This window comes from Coenobita brevimanus, chromosome 41 (genome assembly GCF_032717465.1).
Source record: "Coenobita brevimanus isolate Jiangsu-jjx chromosome 41, ASM3271746v2, whole genome shotgun sequence".
NCBI classification, from domain to species: domain Eukaryota; kingdom Metazoa; phylum Arthropoda; class Malacostraca; order Decapoda; family Coenobitidae; genus Coenobita; species Coenobita brevimanus.
The window spans coordinates 18695897-18712926 of NC_136994.1; the positions used below are offsets into that span (position 1 = coordinate 18695897).

Sequence of the window (17030 nt, forward strand, 5' to 3'; positions counted from 1 at the left end):
AATTCAGTTGGTTATATAAGAGAGTGTGTAAATGGTGAGGTTACAGTATGTGGAGAGTGTGGATGTAGATAGGGGGGTGAAAAGGGTACTTGTGTGTTTGAAGAGGAAGTGTTTTGAAGCCAGGAAGAAGGTGAATGGATGTGGTGATTGTGTGCAAGAGGAAGTGAGGTATGGAGGTTGATTAAGCTTGATAAATGACAGGGCACCAACCACTACTACTACTACTACTACTACTGTACTACTGCTACTACTACTACTATTACAACTACTACTACTGCTACTACTACTACTACTACTACCACCCCCATTTTATATGTGCCACCTGTGCTAGTACTACTAACTTTGTACTATCATTACTACAGCATTACATCTGCCATTTCCCTTCTCCGATATTTTCTGATCCACTGGTACTTACATTACTTTACCCTTGTGATATTCTACCGCTCATCCTCTACCTCATTTGTGTTATTGTTTCCCTGTAGTGTACTGCTTATGTTTTCATCTCTTCCTACACCGATTTCATTTTCATTGTGGATGTCATCTGTTACTCTTTCCTTCTGTAGATTATTTTACTCATTATGGGAGAGACTTTTCAGACAGGAGAGATTCTGTAGACCTTTCATGAACCCTGTTAGTAAGAGAGAATGTTCCTAAGTTGAGTAATGTTATCTAGAAATTACAGAAATAAAGTTAAACTGACGTAGTAAAAGACTGAATGAGTTAGTGTTGAAAGTCGTTGAGAAGAGTGAGTATGAATGTTGAGAGGAAGCTGTGTATAACTTAACGATTCGTGGATTATCTTCATATGAAATAGCTTGGTCTTTATTTTTCATATCGATGCAGTCTGCGTATTTTATATTTTCCCGTCTTGTTTACAGCAATTTGTTAAAAATATGGAATATATGATTTTAACTTTTTATTTTATTTATTTACTTTTTTTTTTTTCAGTAGTTGTAGTGAGGCATTTAAGATTTATGAGTACTGCTGCATTATTTAACCTTAAGCCTCAGCTGGAAACAGATTGTTCAATTTACTGTAGGCTGTGTTAGATGGCTTTATTTGTTATTGAGAAAACAGATATGCATTAAGAAATTACCTTATTTAGCCCTTATGTCTTAATAAACAGCTATACTCTTTTTTTTTTTTTTTTTTAAATCGAGGCAGAGGCTCACTTGACAGGTTGGTGATAATTGGCAGAATGCAACATGTCCAAATAATGATTGGCAGAATGCAACATGTCCGATTAATGATTGGCTGAATGCAGTTAAATGTCCAAATATGACGATGTTATTCAGGCAGGCTGCATTCAACCAGTCATCACCAACCCGTCAGTTGCATCTTCGCCTCAGTTAAAAAAAAAATGAGTACAGCTGTTATAATTTAGCTAATGTCAGGAAAGTTTCATGGCCATGTAGAAGCTTCATGAGGTCCAAGGGTTGATATCAGAAGTTAAACCTAAGAATTCAGTCACATTTGTTAGTTTATTGGATACAGTGTTTACTTTGTACCGTGCTTCTTTTTATGGTATGATTATTATGATTTAACCTTTATTTTCAGTATTATTATTATTATTTGTTTATTTATTTTTTACAGCAGTTATAATTTGAATGTATCAGTGATGTAGTGGCTTCCTTATGATGTGTTTTAAGGTGTTGAAAGTTCATGTAGGGAATTTTTATGATTTAAAATTCATGATAATTTGTGATTTTGTACCTTTTGTATGTTGTTTTATTGGCTTTCATAATTCAGTTCATATTGTTTGTAGTTTCTTATGATATTAGTTATTTCCTGATGATTTACAAATTATTTTTTCTTATTTCCATTTTCTGGTTCGGCCATTCCCACAGTCACAGTATCCAAAAGTACAAAATGTAAGTTTGGAGAGTTTTTTGTTTTACATCTTGAGTTGTTTGGGTTGAGAAGTACTTGGTTGTAGCAGGTGTTTGAGTTGCCATTAACCCTTTGTCTGGGGTAGATATCTTGAACTAAATTAATATTACTGGATGTGAACCAGCAATACAGAGTTCTCAGCGCTTGTTTGTAGTGCATTTTGATTTTTAATATTTTTGGGTGGGCTAAATTAATATTCTTGGATGTGAAAAAAAATAGATACATTATTGTCATTATTATTATTATTATTATTATTTTATTTTTTTTTTAATTTATTTTTTTTTATGAGTGAGGCTGGTTACTGTCAACTTAAATGTCAGGACAAACTTGCCTAGCCCTGGGCTCCTCTGCTTCTCGAAGGGCAACATAGGATTAGATGATGGATTTTTTTTTTTCCAGATCATTGTTGTTTTGTCTCCAGGGTTATATAGACAAGAACCTGGTGGACTGCAGGGTGATGCTGCCCTTCTTCTGCCGTCCACCATCCTGTTTTGGGGATAGGGAGAGTTGAGAGACTTTTATGTAATTGTCCAAGTTATGTTAATGCCACCACATGAAGGCATCCTTATAAAATAGTCTCATTAACTGGAGCCAGATATCAGAGTCAAACGGTCAATTTTATCTTTGGGCAACATGTACTGGGTTGGTTACACTCAGTGCTGTAATTTTTGAAGCTTGATTGCATTCCTCTTACATTGGATTTGTTGATGGACTTTTGTTTAGTGATTGACTTTGCTTGAGGTAATAAATTTCTGAATAGCATGGCAAGGATGATGATGACTGGCTAGGTGTAGTTATGTTATTGCAGTAGTTTGTAGAGTGCAATGCATTTGAAATTGTGACTAGACCATTTTTACTTTAACTTGGCCTAAAATTGCCATCTCTCTATCGTGAATACTTTGCTGTAATGAGCGATTAACACTAGAATATGAGGCTTGTCATGAAGAAGTGCTGTGGTAAGGATGTAGAGCCAAAGTGTTGTCTTATTCTGCCGGTGAACTATGTGGAATAAGCTGCAAAAGAGCATAAATCTAGGCCAGGTTAAGGTAAATCCACAATTGCATGTTATGAAGACAGTGATGTTGACTGGCCTGACACATCATTAGTATGGTAGTGCCTGGTTTATGCTGTGATTTTTAAGTACTGTATATTGTAAGTTTATGTCCTTTAATTTTCAGTTGTGCGGGTGTTGATGTGTAATATCTGCTTGATGTTGAAGGAGCAACTTAATGATGTTGAATGGTGTTGATCAGTGTTGTGTGGAATGTATCTGTGGCTTCTGAATGGATCTTAGAATTTTAAGAAGTGGGGAACTTCAGGAATTAAATGCAAAAATTTAGTTTACTTTATTTCAGCCGCTATTAAGTGAGGTTTGAGTTCCTGTCAGAATGTGAATTTCCAAGCATCATTTTATGTCTGCATGTTCACTATAGATAAAACTCAATGTTGCTTTTTATTAGAAATTGAAAAACTACATGCATTCCAAATTTTTAGTGTAACTTAAGTTTGGATACTAAAAGCATTATGTTATTAGTTAACGTTGTTGATAAAAAATACCTAAATAAGTAAATTTGACTATTACAGTATACCAGAAGTTAATGAGCAAAGCCATTGATAAGATTTTTAAATTTGAGTTTATTTACTGCGTTGCCTCATAGCATTGCATGATGTGCCTGACTTACAGTTTACGGCATTTGTAATCTTGTCAGCCTTTTCAGTGCCTGTTGAGTCACAGAAGTGGTCCATTTGTGATGCACAGTAACTGCCTTGGCACATTTTCTGTTTCACGTCAAGCATAGAGTCAGTTGTGTTGTCACTAATTGGATTGCAGTCTGAATTATTAATCATAAGAATGTTTTCATTGTTTCCTTGTATGTTGTGTGTCCTAATTAAATTACAAAAAATTGTTTTCAGAATCCCACGTAAATATCTGTCCTATAAATGTTAATGATAATAATAATACTTAAATGCCGTCTCTCCATTTCTACGTCTAAATTGCAGAACATTGGTTTCCAGGAGCTGCCAAAGGCTAACGAAACTTTAAATGTAGTTAAGAGTTTCTGTGTAAGATTTTCTGTAGATGTAAGGCTGTAGTTTATAGAAATAGATTTAATCACTTGTGCTTGGGGGGGTATTTTATAAGATGCATAAAATCTGGCAGAAGTAAGGAATAGAATTACATTTATATTTTGGTGGTGAAGGGATTTATGGAGATTCTTTTCTCTAACCCTTTCAACCCAAGATATGTCCTTAGCAAAAAAGACATAGATAAATATAAATGAAAAATAAATGATAGCAGCAGGGATTGAATATGGAAGATCCCCCCCAGGCAGAAATGGTGTTCACAGCATGTTTTTATCTTTTCTCATTTTACTCTATAAATATACAGCATTTACCTGTGTTGTCTGCCCCTGTTTCAGACTTTATATAGGTCACTATACGTTTTTTTTCTCCTTCTTGTGACATGCAGGTTGTGGCACTAATTAAAATTTCTTTTTGGTGGTTATAAATCAGGTACTACAAAACCTTCTTATAAATAACAGTTTTTGGCATTGTTTCATATGTTGTCCTCAGTAAATCGTAGGAAAATTGCCTTGTTCCCTTGCTATCTATTTAACTCTGTCTGTCTGTCCTTTGCCAGGCCCCTTAATCCCATAAGGGGTGGCCACAAATGCCTCCCCATCTATAGAGCTGTTATACCAGTTTCCACAGATAAGCACACCATTTGAATTTAAAAAGATATACAGTATTTTGGAATGCAGACTTACAAACTGGACTGTCTAATATTAACAAACTTTTTCTATCATTATTTTTATCACATACAGTCCACCTCTCTCCATACCTATGTCGGAACCACCATGTCATTGTGTAGGATTGGCAAGTTTGAAGTTAAGATTTTTCGGATTCTTACATTCTACATTCATGCCTGATAAGTGCTGGATTTTTCTTTTTTTTTTTCCCATTGAGTGGATGTTGGTGTGTGATTAGATGATATGCTTAACTAGAGAAAAAGAAGGGTTGATGCAGGGTACAGCAAGTTATTTTTGTTGTGGTTGTTATAATTATTGTTATTATCATTGTTATTATTATTTTATTGATAAGCATTCCCCCCTCGTCTCATTGTTTTTTATTTATTTATTACTAATAACAGAGTGGTAACTTTTAATGAACATGACATTATTACATGTTTCTTTGATTATTATAAATTATTATGATCAGGTACAGAAAAAGCAAAAGGTAAATGAAAGTCAGGGTTAGTTTGCTTACGAACTTTTTTTCCAATAATTTATCCAGTGAGGTAAATAATTCTGAAATCCTCATCCTCAGACTTCAAACAGCATGGTTTTGGGTGATCTTGTGGGTATGAAATTTAAGTGTCATTTGAAATTACTCCCATGAAATTTCTTAAGTCCCTTTTCTTGATATTTAATTCTTCTTACTTTATTTCCCTCCCTCCACCATCTGTGTTCCTCTTGTTATTTGTCCTTGTCTCTCCCTCCTTACTTCCCTTCTGGAATATGAGTCACCAAGATCTTAGGAATTTGTTAACTCCGAGACTTTCTAAACTGCGAGGCAGGCTAAAACATCGTAAGACTTTGATGGTATTAGATGTGACCTTATTCCTTTACTGACCTTAGTTGTTACCCATGGGACTTTGCTGACAGGGTATTTTGTGCACCGTCTTTCACGTGCTTGCTCTTAGTCCAAGCTCATGGGTCCGGACTTTAGAATTCTCCCTGTATTTACCTTTAACCCCTTCACTGCAATAATGTATTTTTGTAGTTTATTTTTGCTGCTGCTGAACAACTTTATTCAGCTTGGGGAAAACTCCTAATAGGGAAAGTGTTCATGAAGGCAGGGAAAACAGCTCCTAACAGGGAAAGTGTTGATAAAGGCAGGGAAAAGAACTTCTAATAGGTAAAGTGTTCATGAAGGCAGGGAAAACAGCTCCTAACAGGGAAAGTGTTTATGAGGGCAGGGAAAACAACTCCTAATAGGGAAAATGTTGATAAAGGCAGCATCTAACCTCTCCAAATTGAATAGTTTATTGTAAGCTGAATAACATTGTCTAGAGATAACAAGGATAAGATTAGAGAAAAAAAAAGACCAACATACTAAAGGTTAAAAAAAAACAATGCCATCCATTTTGTAGGGCTGTGGGCACAATATGGCTGACTTATTAAACTGTACAATATTCCACAACGGATATAATGATTCCAGTTTAGTCAGAAAAACATATAGTAATCTTTGAAAGTCAGATTTATGCTTGTGTGTACAAAAATATTCCCGGAAGCTTATGTGAAATCTGGTGAGTCGGTCTCTGGTCTTTGTTTCATACATGTACTAGACTCCTCTTTGTTACCATCAATATTATTTCTTCTCTTTATTGCTGTAAACATTATTCCCTTTTCTTATTATTATCAACATTATTCCTTTTTTGTTACTACCAACGTTCCTCTTTTTCGTTGTTGTTGTTCTTCTCCACCTGCATTGTGTCCGTTCCTGTTTCCACCCCATTCCAAGTGTTTGCATAGTTGTCAGTCTGTGGTGTGTTTTTGTCTAAGCAGTTTCTTCGGTGTGAAAGATTTTTAAGTCCCTTCTGAAGTGCAGTACTGAACTACCATTTTTTTTAATAGCATCCCTCAAGAATTTCCTCATCCATTTGACGGCCTTTGACATGTCTTTTGTAGTGGACTTTCTCTCTCTCTCTCCAGTCTCTCTCTTCTTGTTGTTTAAGCATCTAAGACATTACTCATTCCTCTTGGTTTTATATGAGTGCAATAAGTGAAGTGGGCGTTGAAAGTTAGCGAGATTTGGTTGTCGTTATTTTTTTATCATGAACAAACTTGTATTTCTTTTACATTGTGGTGCAAAGGGTATTAATTTTCCAGAAGGCGCAGTTGATGCTGATCTAATCTTGCAAAAATTCTCTTGTTTAAGCTAAGGGTATTGCATATGTGGTAGTTCTGATACTCATTTGTAGTTATTGTAGTGGTTAATTATTTCAGTATGATTATGTTTTTCTGTGGTCATTTTCTGGCTGCAAACAGATGATTTTATTAAGTTTAAGGAAATGCTTGTCATAGTAAAGGGTTTTGGGAATATCTCCATTAACTCCTTTACTAATACTAAATCTTCCCTAAGCTGAAATAAATAATCTGTGAGTAGCAAGAAAAAATAAAGACATGATCGTACTGTAGAGTTTTATAAGTACTGTACGCAAGGTGTTCTTTGGGTAGATTTAAGTAGCCCAAACCTGCTTCTTGTTCTTTGTCCACATTAAGTACTGTAGTTTGTAAGTTTAAAGTAATTTTTGTGTGTGTAAATTTAAGCAAAATTTAAGTAATTTTTAAGATAACCCATTCCACTTATATTCACCATCCACTCCCCTTTCCATTCCAAGTATAATTCAGAATCCATTTCACGTGTCTCAAAATCCACTCTCCTCTTCCATTTAATCCAGCATCCACTTTCCCTTCCTTGTCACTTATATTTGCCATCCATGCACACCCTTCCACCCATTCACCATTTACTCTCTTTCCCATTCTACATGCACAATATGGGACAAATGTTGGCTTACTAGTCTGCTTTGTCTTCATCTTAGTTAGGGCGTGTCCATCACTTTCCTCCCAAGTACTATGAAAAGAGAATCATCAGTGAACAGAGAAACGCACCAAACCTCTTAGCTTAATCATATTTGCCAGCAGAAAACAGACACACCAAGCATCTCTCAGTTTAGGAATATGTGCCAGCAGAGGAGAGACACACCAAGCCTCTCTCAGTGTGAAATCATTTGCCAGCAGAGAACCAACATAGTCTAAGTGTGAAGCAGATGCAGTGGAACAGTAGATGAACTTTTGTCTCTTACTGTATCTCACCCGCCACCTACACCCCTTCACCCACCCACACTTCCTGCCATCCACTGATCGTGTTAATCATCCACTTATTTACTCTTTTACTGTTCCACGTAGCTTAAGTCCTGGCTTGGGTGTGGAGCAGGGTTTTCACTACATTCTCAAAATTTCAGCCATGGACCCCAAGAATATGGACGGACTTTTGGATATGTTACCTGGCCAGCGAATTTGTTCTGTGCTAAATGGAACTAAATTAAACCTATTTACCCCTTCAGCTCAGTGACATGGCTCTGATTTTATTCTTGCAGCCTTCAGATGACTACTCAGTTTGGTGAGCGAGATTAAGTTGTTGTGAGCTAAATAAAGACTGTTTATGACACCCTCACCACCGATTATTTCTCCAGTACCATCTGGAGATAATTAAAATAAAATATAAAAATACATCATTAGACTGGAGGGGTTAATGTGCTCTAAAGTTTGTGAACTTCATACTGCATTGATGAAAATTGATCTTTGCCACTTATAATCTGCAGCCAAGTTTGTGAACATTATTTAGCATTTTTGAATGCTACAGATACACAGTTGTATTTCCTATATGAGACACAAAAGTATTTTGTTGACTTTTGTTTTTCTATTTGGTAATAAATTTTTAAAGATTACATATGGGTGGTGTAGCTCACTTGGTGCCTGTCAGAAAGTCCGTTGCGATTCAATAATAATCATTGACGTACTTGATATTGTGATACAATGCAGTACACACAGCATTCATTGAGTCCTTTAGTGTGAGTACATGTTTTATTTTGTTTTGCTATTTTCAGACAGTTATATTCCACTGAGGGAGAAGAGTGCTGAATAAGAGGTTAAAGTTCATTATTTACCGTATCACCTGCTTCATTCAGCTAAGCTGTGTGAAATCTTACAGCCATAAGAATAAAGCAAAAAAGACTGTTATCATACTGAAGGCATTTATGTGACAGGGAAAAATTTGAAATTTCATTTATTCTTGGGTTGTTTTGGTTATGTGTGTGCCATGATAGTGAAAACCCTGTGCTGATGTAAACATGCCTCACCTTTCTAGCCTGTAAGCCCTCATGTCCCCTCGGCTTGTCACCCTCCCCTATCGGTGGTTGCAACAGCTGTCTCTTAATCGGCCATGTTGGTATTTTCTCTCCCGCCTGCCACACTTCTACACTGCCCCCTGGTGAATGTTTGGTGGGGCAGGCTCCTCCCCCCTGCCCTCCCCCGGACAAGGCAGCTGGGACCCCCTCTTCCCCCCTGGAGGCCCCCCGCGCTCCGCCAACGGTAAACAAACACACGTACAATACAAGTCAAGGCGGCAGACGGTGCTCTTGGGTTCAGTTGCACCGTCATTGCAAAAACTGTCTTCCTTCGCTGTCCGTGTTTCGTCTTCCTCTCATAATCTCTGGTTTCACATTTCTGAACTTTCACTTCCTCTCTGGTTTTTCTTCTGTGACTTTTTTTTTTCTTGTACTGTTGTTCTCTTTTGCCTCTACCCTTGTCTCATTTTTCCCTCATAGTCATTTTACTCATCTAACTTCCTCCTTTTTAACTTTTTTTTTTTCCCTCCCCGAAATCACGCCTGCTAATATCTTGCTTTTCCCGATTCTTCTTTTTTGGTTATTTCTTCCTTTTTTCTTTTTCTTTTTTTTTTTAACTATGTTCTCTCATTATCCATTTTTTCCCTTTTCGTGACTTAACATGGCTTCCCTTTCACTGATATTTTATTAACCACTGTTTCATTATTTGTTTTTTCATGTTTTTATTTTTAGCTCTATGTTTCTCTTCCCTCACTCATAGTAAGTTTTTCTGCAGCACAGATATTCCCTTTCACAGTGATTCTTCCTAACAGTTTGTTCACATTGTTGACTTTCAGATCTTTCCTCCTCAGTTATTCTTCTTCATTCTTAAGCTTCTGTTTTATTGTACTTCTACCCTTGCTGACCCTTCACAATTTTTTGATCTTCTATTCTTTGTTTTGTCTTCCTTGCCTTTTATATCATCTTGTCTTTGTAGTCAGTAATCCCCCTAATACTGCTATCTTTCCTCCTCATTCTTTTCTCTACCACTCTTGTTGTGTCTGTTCTGCATATGCACCAATGCGCATACAGATGATATACTTTCATAATTATACAGCTTGCATATTTATATGTGCACCCTTACACAGTAGAGACATCATGTTAGCAAAATAATACTTGCACACTCACATCCACTGCACACACAAGACATACATTGGCATTTTACACACACACACACACACACACACATTTGTATATACACATTTATATGCATACACACGGCCTGCACACTGGCTTTCACTCTTTCCAGCACTGTTGCCCACATTGATGAACAGCAGTTAAGCAGACACAGCACTAATGTACAAATGTTTTCTCTAATAAAACTAACTGCACACGCACAGCACAGCCTTAAGTAGTTCCTAATCCTCTTTTGTCCCTCCTCCCTTCGTTCCTACCATCACTTTTCCCCCCTCCATCCCTTTCCCTCCATTTCTCACAATTTCTGTCCCATCTTAGCTATGCACCTCCCTCCCCCATTTCCCATTTAACCAGTTCAGTCTGACTATAAATTTGCTATGCTGAGTTCATTTTTTTAGTGTAGGAGAGATGTTTTGAACTGGAGGGGTTAGGTACAGCCATCATTAACCCTTGAAGTTCAAGAATTCTTTCCTAAGTTAAATAAAATCATCTTGGAAGGAGCAGAAATAAACTATAATACCTCACCCTATTGAAGTGGTTAATTTTCTCTCTCCATTCCATTTGTGATTTTTTGCGCCCCCTCCCCTTCCCCCATTTTAAAATCCAAAGTCGAGCGCTTTCTAAACCCCTTGTTGTGAGTCGGCCTTGATCTACTAACATTCTAGCTGATTTTAAGGCATGTTCTGGTAATTGTGTGTGTGTGTGTGTTTGGTTAGGAAGTAACGGTTTTGCATTTGTATTTTTGATGTGTGTTTGTGTTTTTCTCTGAGTAAAAGGTTGATTCACCCTAGTGTGATGATTTTGTTGAAAATGTTGGCTGTAATTGCACTGGCTGTTGCATGAGTGTTACTAGAATAATGAAAGGTTGTATTAAATCATATGGGATGTTGGTCCTCCATTGTACTCTTTGGCAGTGGAATGTTTATGTTTGGTGTCATCTTTCAAGGATAAAATAGTAGCAGTTGTAACCCCAGGCTCAACTGAACTTGAACCCAGAAAAGCCCTCTTGCTACAGACCACCATCCTCTTTTGGGGGGGACAGGGAGTATAGGAACATTTGTACAACTGTGTATAACCAGGCAGTGGAGATGGCATACCTCCAGGAAAAAGGGAGGGAAAAAAAATGTTGGTAGAGAGTTATAGGTAGTGCTGGGAGGGAGGGAGGGGGAAGACGAGGCAGGTGGAAATTAATTGTGACAGTAGTACAGTATGTTACATGGTGCTGTTTTGGGAGCATCTGGATACAGCTTTAAATGAGATGTTGGTCCATAGTCTCGGGTAAGGAAGCTCCCAAACACCTCTTGCTTAGTGATTTATTTTTGGTAGAATACTACAAATTTGGGACACTTACAAGTTTCATTCTCCTTACTGTCAGACACTATTAACTCCTTCAGAATTAAGAGGCAGGTATAACTCTAAACCTACAAACTATAACAATGGCTGTCAATAAAGGAGACCCCCTAACACCTTTTCTTCAGTGATTTATTTTGCTTATTACACCAGGCTAAGTCTGTGTTATACAAATCCTTGAAACATCTCCATACTCTGCATAGATAACATATAAAAGGATATTAACCAGCCATATCCAAAATAAATTGTAAAAAAAAAAAAAAAAAAAAAAAAGTGTTAGGGAGCCTGCTAAGCCTTCAGGTATTTGGCAATAGTGTGTTAAAATTATATTCAGTATTTCGTGTTGTTGTTTGTTGTTTTTTTACTTTCAGTCTGTACAGTAGCACTCTTATTACCCTCCCAGGAATGCATCAGTAAACTGGTCTCTTGTATACCTCGTAATTCACAGTAGAGTTCCAGATTGCATGACTTCGATGTTGGCCAAGTGACTCGCCAAATGTTGAGTCTCCTTCTGTGTTATTATAATCCCTAAGTTGTTGTGTAGTTGAATAATTGCCACAGAATAATCAGTGGCAGGTCATTAAGTCTTGATTAGCCCCTTCAATACGAGAAGCCTGTCGTAAACTAACTAAAACCACCTTGCTGTGATGAGGGATGTGGTGGAGTTTGTTTCCAGCCACCATCTACTGTATACCCCTATTACTCTAACTTGGCCCAAAATTACCCTCTCTCCTTCCAGAACATTGAGTTGTAAGATAGGTTAAACACTAGTATATGGTGCTAGTCATGAAAAGTGCTATGAAAAGGAGGTAGAGCCATAGTATTGTCTTATTCTGCCACTGAGCTATGTGAAATAAGCCAGGACCAAACTCTGGGCCAAGTTTAAGTAAAAGAACTGTAGTAGAGATTTGCCTTCATCCACTGAGCACCGGGATGTCTTTTTCATTTTTTCTTTTGCTTTCATAACAGTTTTCTTCAGCTTAGGATGGACTTTTCAAACTGGACGGGTTAGATATATCATTAATAAATCCCTTCAGCACGAGAGGCCTTTCCGTAAGTTGAATAAAATCATCTGTTGGCAGAAAGAGTAAACTGAAAAGGACATTACCTAGATTGGAGGGGTTAATGTAAACCATATCACCTGGTTGTAGAAAGAAAAAATCAGACATGGTACTGTATTGAAAGGGCTAATGAATGGTAAGTACTCTAGATATGACTTTGTAATTCCATCCCTCCAAGAGATGAAGTGAGCGGATCTAATGGGTGTTTTATTTATGTAGGAATATCTTGCGTCTTAAACCTGGATAGATAATAATGTTAAGGAAATGAACTTCAGCTAGTGTTCTATTTAATATTCAAGACAACCCCTTCTATACAATAAAGTCTTTCATAATTCATCCTTACTACCTCTGGATAATTTTATTTACCTTAGGAGAGCCCCCTAACAATAAAATTAGTTAAATTAGGCCATGTTTAATGTTTCACGTTGAGTAATCTCCGAGAACTGAATAAAAATCAAGGAGCTATAGTTTATGTACTTTAACTTGAACCAAATTTTTATCCTCTTGCAACTTACTTCATGTAGCTCAGTGGCAGAAAAAGACAATACTGTGGCTGTACATACTCTCTTTAGCACCTCTTCTTGACTAGCATCATATTTTAGTGTTAATTTGTTGTTGCAACTTGGCATTAAAGATAGAGGAGTGGCAATTCTAAGCTGAGGTAAAGTGAACAGAGTGTAGTAAGAATGAGGTATAAAAGACAGCATCTTTGGAAGGGGTTAGGAAATAATTCTAACTAAGGTTCTGTTATCTCAATATGAACACAATAATAATTACCATTCATTAAAGTTTGTGTTGTACTGTTTCATACCCAGTGTTATGAGGGCTAATGATGCCTTGCTTTATGACAGTTGCCAGTACATCAGTTTTACATTAATGCTTTACGGTACTGGTTTATTAAGAGAGTGTGGTTACTGCTTTACTGGTTTATTGAGAGTGTTGTTTTCTGTGCATGCTAATTAACGTTACTAATCTACTAACTTAAAATTTATAACAGTCAGCCTTGGTAGTGATAAGAATAACATTTAGGGCCATATTGTATTTGATGGACGTTATGAGACCTCTTTTTTTTTTTTTTTTAAGAGTAAATTATTATTCTCTTATATATATTTTATGCATGTTACATCTGATACAAAGATTTGAATAACAAGGACGACAATAGTCAGTTACCGTAATTCAGTTTTACGCTAAAGAATGTGGAAGTTTAATAGTAAAATTAGACAGGGCAACCACATGTATTTTTGACAGCTGTTCCTTAATTGACCAACAGAAATTGAGGTGTTACATGCATCTTTACCTTCTCAGTTTCAATCCTTTTATTCCATTAACTTTTTTTTTTTCTTTTTTCCCTCATTCCAGACAATTTTTTTTAAATTTCAGAGGAGCACTCTAATGAGAGAAAGGGGGCTGTGCATAACTCTACCAGTTTGGAAAGTTGTCCTTAAGCAGTGTAGAATTTCAAAATAGGGAAAGCAAAGTGGAGAATTGTGTTGTCAGATTACAGGAATTAAGATAATATTTTACACACGTTGAGTTTTAATTTTTCTCTGAGTATTTATAGTACTGAACCTTCTTCCTGCAGTTATTTCCCCTAATCCAACTAAAGGCATGTGGCATTAGGAGGAATGATATAAGGTGTTGGATGTGTTTAAAATGTATTCAGGCTTCTACTGGATGATTTCATTAAGCATAAGCTAGACCTGTCAAGTTGCAGGGGTAAATGATGCTACCTTTGCTGTGTAATTTGTATTTGCTTTGAGTTTTGCTGTATTATTTGTCCCTCCTCATCTCTCCCTCCGACCCCCCTTTTTTTTTTTTCCTCTCTCTCCTTTCTTTACCCACCATTTCAAGACATTTATGGCAGCAGCTGAAGTACCATGTTGTCAGTTGATAGGTTTTAAAATAATAAACTATAAATAATATCATGTCATAAACAGATCTCATGTTTAGAAGGCTTCATAATATCTCTTCCGTACCAGTTTATCTCTACGTATATGACATTTAATAATCTCTTGTGCTGTACTGTATCTACAAAGAATGTTGATGTGCCATTTGCCACAGTAAGTTAGCCACGAAGAAGTGCTGTTAACCCTACCAAGCATATGAGACTAGTCCTTGGCTTTTTAGAGATGTGGTGTGACATTGAGGCATAAAATTGAACTGACATATTTTTTTCAATTCATATCAGTAATAATAGTCCAGTTTAGTGTATAATAGTCAGTATATTCCACAGTGCCCCCAGGTAGTCTGCAATAGTCAATGTAAATTGCGAGGGTGATGTATAGTAGTTATTGAATGTTGAAAAAAATGGATTGAATAACCTATACGACAATTTGACACTAGACTATGCATGGCTTGATGTAGTTAGACCTGAGACTAAAGACTAACAAGGTATTTACTAGGAAGGTTAATTGTTACTGATATTAAGAGTGATTTTAGTGGTTTATTACATTATTTTGAGGGTAGGAGTTGATCCGTACTTTTCTTCTCTCCCCCACCCATCTGCCATCCCCCATCCTCGTCCTAATTTGTCCTTTCTCCATATTGGCTCCTTCCCCCACTAATTTCCCTCCATTTCTTCACTCCTCTCCTACCTTTTCTTCCTTTCCCATGCTTCTTCTCACCCTTCTTCCTTTTTCCATCATCTCTTCCCTCCTATGCTATCAACTCACTTTTTTTCTCCTCCTCTTTTCTTTCTTCAACATCTCTCCATCCCCTTCCTATCCTCTCTCCCTTTTTCATTCCTCTCTTCTCCTCTCCTCTCTTCTGCACCTAATCCTCACACCCACCCCTCAACCCACTCTGGACCACAGCCTCCCCTCTGCCGTCACCCATGAAGTCGCCGGCTAGATCTCCAATGATGCAGACACCCTCAGCCACTGCACTGTATGACTTTGAGCCAGAGAACCCTGGCGAACTGGGCTTCAATGTGAGTATCACAATCTTTTTGGTTGGTATTGTAGACATTAGACAACTGTTAATTATGACTGTAGTGTCTGTGTTAGTGAATTGGCTTCACTTTAGTTGTAGACTCATAGCCAGAGTCCAACTATTTACCCACTGAGTTGCAGTTGCCCCCAACCTTAGGTGAAACACATGTACCAGTAATGCTGGTACACTCTACAAGCACAGTACTTTATACTTTAGAAATCACTCTGTGCTTATGTATAAAGGTATATTGGCAGTGGGTTTTATGAATATTTTGGGATGTTCCAAGTACTGTAAATAGTTTTGCATTTTCTTTATCAGGAAAGTCCTTGCAAATGATATGTGCATGCCAATGATTAAATCCCATAGACGTAATGTTAAAAAAGTGACAATGAAAACTGCCAATGTACCCAGTAATAAACGTGTTATTTCACAGGAGGGTGACACCATCACCCTGACGCAAAGGATTGATGAGAACTGGTTTGAGGGTACAGTCAACGGCAAGACGGGCCTGTTCCCCGTCACGTATGTCAGCGTCATCAACCCACTCCCCTAGGTGGCGCCCCAACACCACCACAACGGGCATGCGGAGGCTCACCAGAGATAGTAGATGGGTAGATGGAAGTTATAGAAAGAGATCAGAAGTGCATGAAGTGATAGTTGTAGGGATATCTCTGTAAACTAGAAGGATAAGGGTTGAGAGATGGAGGAAGAGAAGATTTTGTTTTCAGAATAATACTGTAAATTATAGAGGTAAAGGTGTTGAGAGAGGCAGGAATGGTTAAAGGAAGGGATGGGAAATGTGTCAGAGATCTAATTTGGGAATATTTCTGTTAACTGGCACTGGGGGAAAAAAAAATCACCACAATGTAAATGAATAGGATGAAGGGAGAAAAAGGGATAAATATATTAAGAGAGAGATTAGGAATAAAAATAATAAGTGTATAGAGAGATTACTTAATGACTGATAAGCTTGGAATAGTTCTGTTAATTAGAGGGAAAAGGTGTAGGTTGAAGGAATGAGGTGCAAGGAATAAATGAAAAGTGCATGAAGAGACAGTATAAGATTACTTGTATTTTTCCAAAGTGTAAGGGAAAAAATGTTAATAAATTTTGAGAGGTGTAGCAAAAAATGTTAAATGTTGGATGATAATATTGAGGAAGCTTTGAGAATTATTTAAAAAAATAAAATAAAATCTTTGGGCAATACTGTAACCTATAAAAGAGAAAGTGTTATGAAATTTATATGTATTAAAAAATGTAATAGTTGTTGAAGAGGAGGATAAGGGAGGGAGGGCTTAGTGTGAGGAAAGGTTATTGAGGAAAATGATAGTGTGGAGGAAGAAAGTGTGGAATTGTAGGTAGCAGTAAGGGGAATAAATGTTGAGAATAGGTAGAAATAAACAGTTGAAAAAGAATAGGGTAAAGTAAAGAAAGTGTTGAGCATTTGGGAAAAAAAAAAGAATGCAAGAACTTGGAGAAAATGAGTGTTGAGAAATTTATGAAGAGATAGTTTAAGAATAACATTGTAAACTAGTGGAAAAAATTGTTTACATGAAGGGATGACCCCGAAAAGAATGTGGTAACTTTAGTGTATGGGCATAATTCTTCTGATGTGCAGTAAACTTTCTTGTAGCTAGAGCCTCCCCAGCTTCTAGTCCAAAACCGGATACTCATACACGTGCCATTGAGAGGATATCCCATACATACTC

The 17030-nt window shown here is 37.0% G+C and overlaps 1 protein-coding gene across 1 annotated transcript in view; it reads left to right on the plus strand.

The window, feature by feature from the left end:
* Window positions 1-16204, plus strand: part of EndoA (SH3 domain containing GRB2 like, endophilin-A) — a 67681-nt gene extending 51477 nt beyond the window's left edge. Inside the window, exons 10-12 of the mRNA XM_080270569.1 lie at window positions 8967-9047; window positions 15204-15319; window positions 15755-16204. Coding sequence (XP_080126695.1) covers window positions 8967-9047; window positions 15204-15319; window positions 15755-15874 — 317 coding nt within the window. The 3' untranslated portion in view covers window positions 15875-16204. The remainder of the gene's footprint in view (window positions 1-8966; window positions 9048-15203; window positions 15320-15754) is intronic.
* Window positions 16205-17030: the final 826 nt, after the last annotated feature.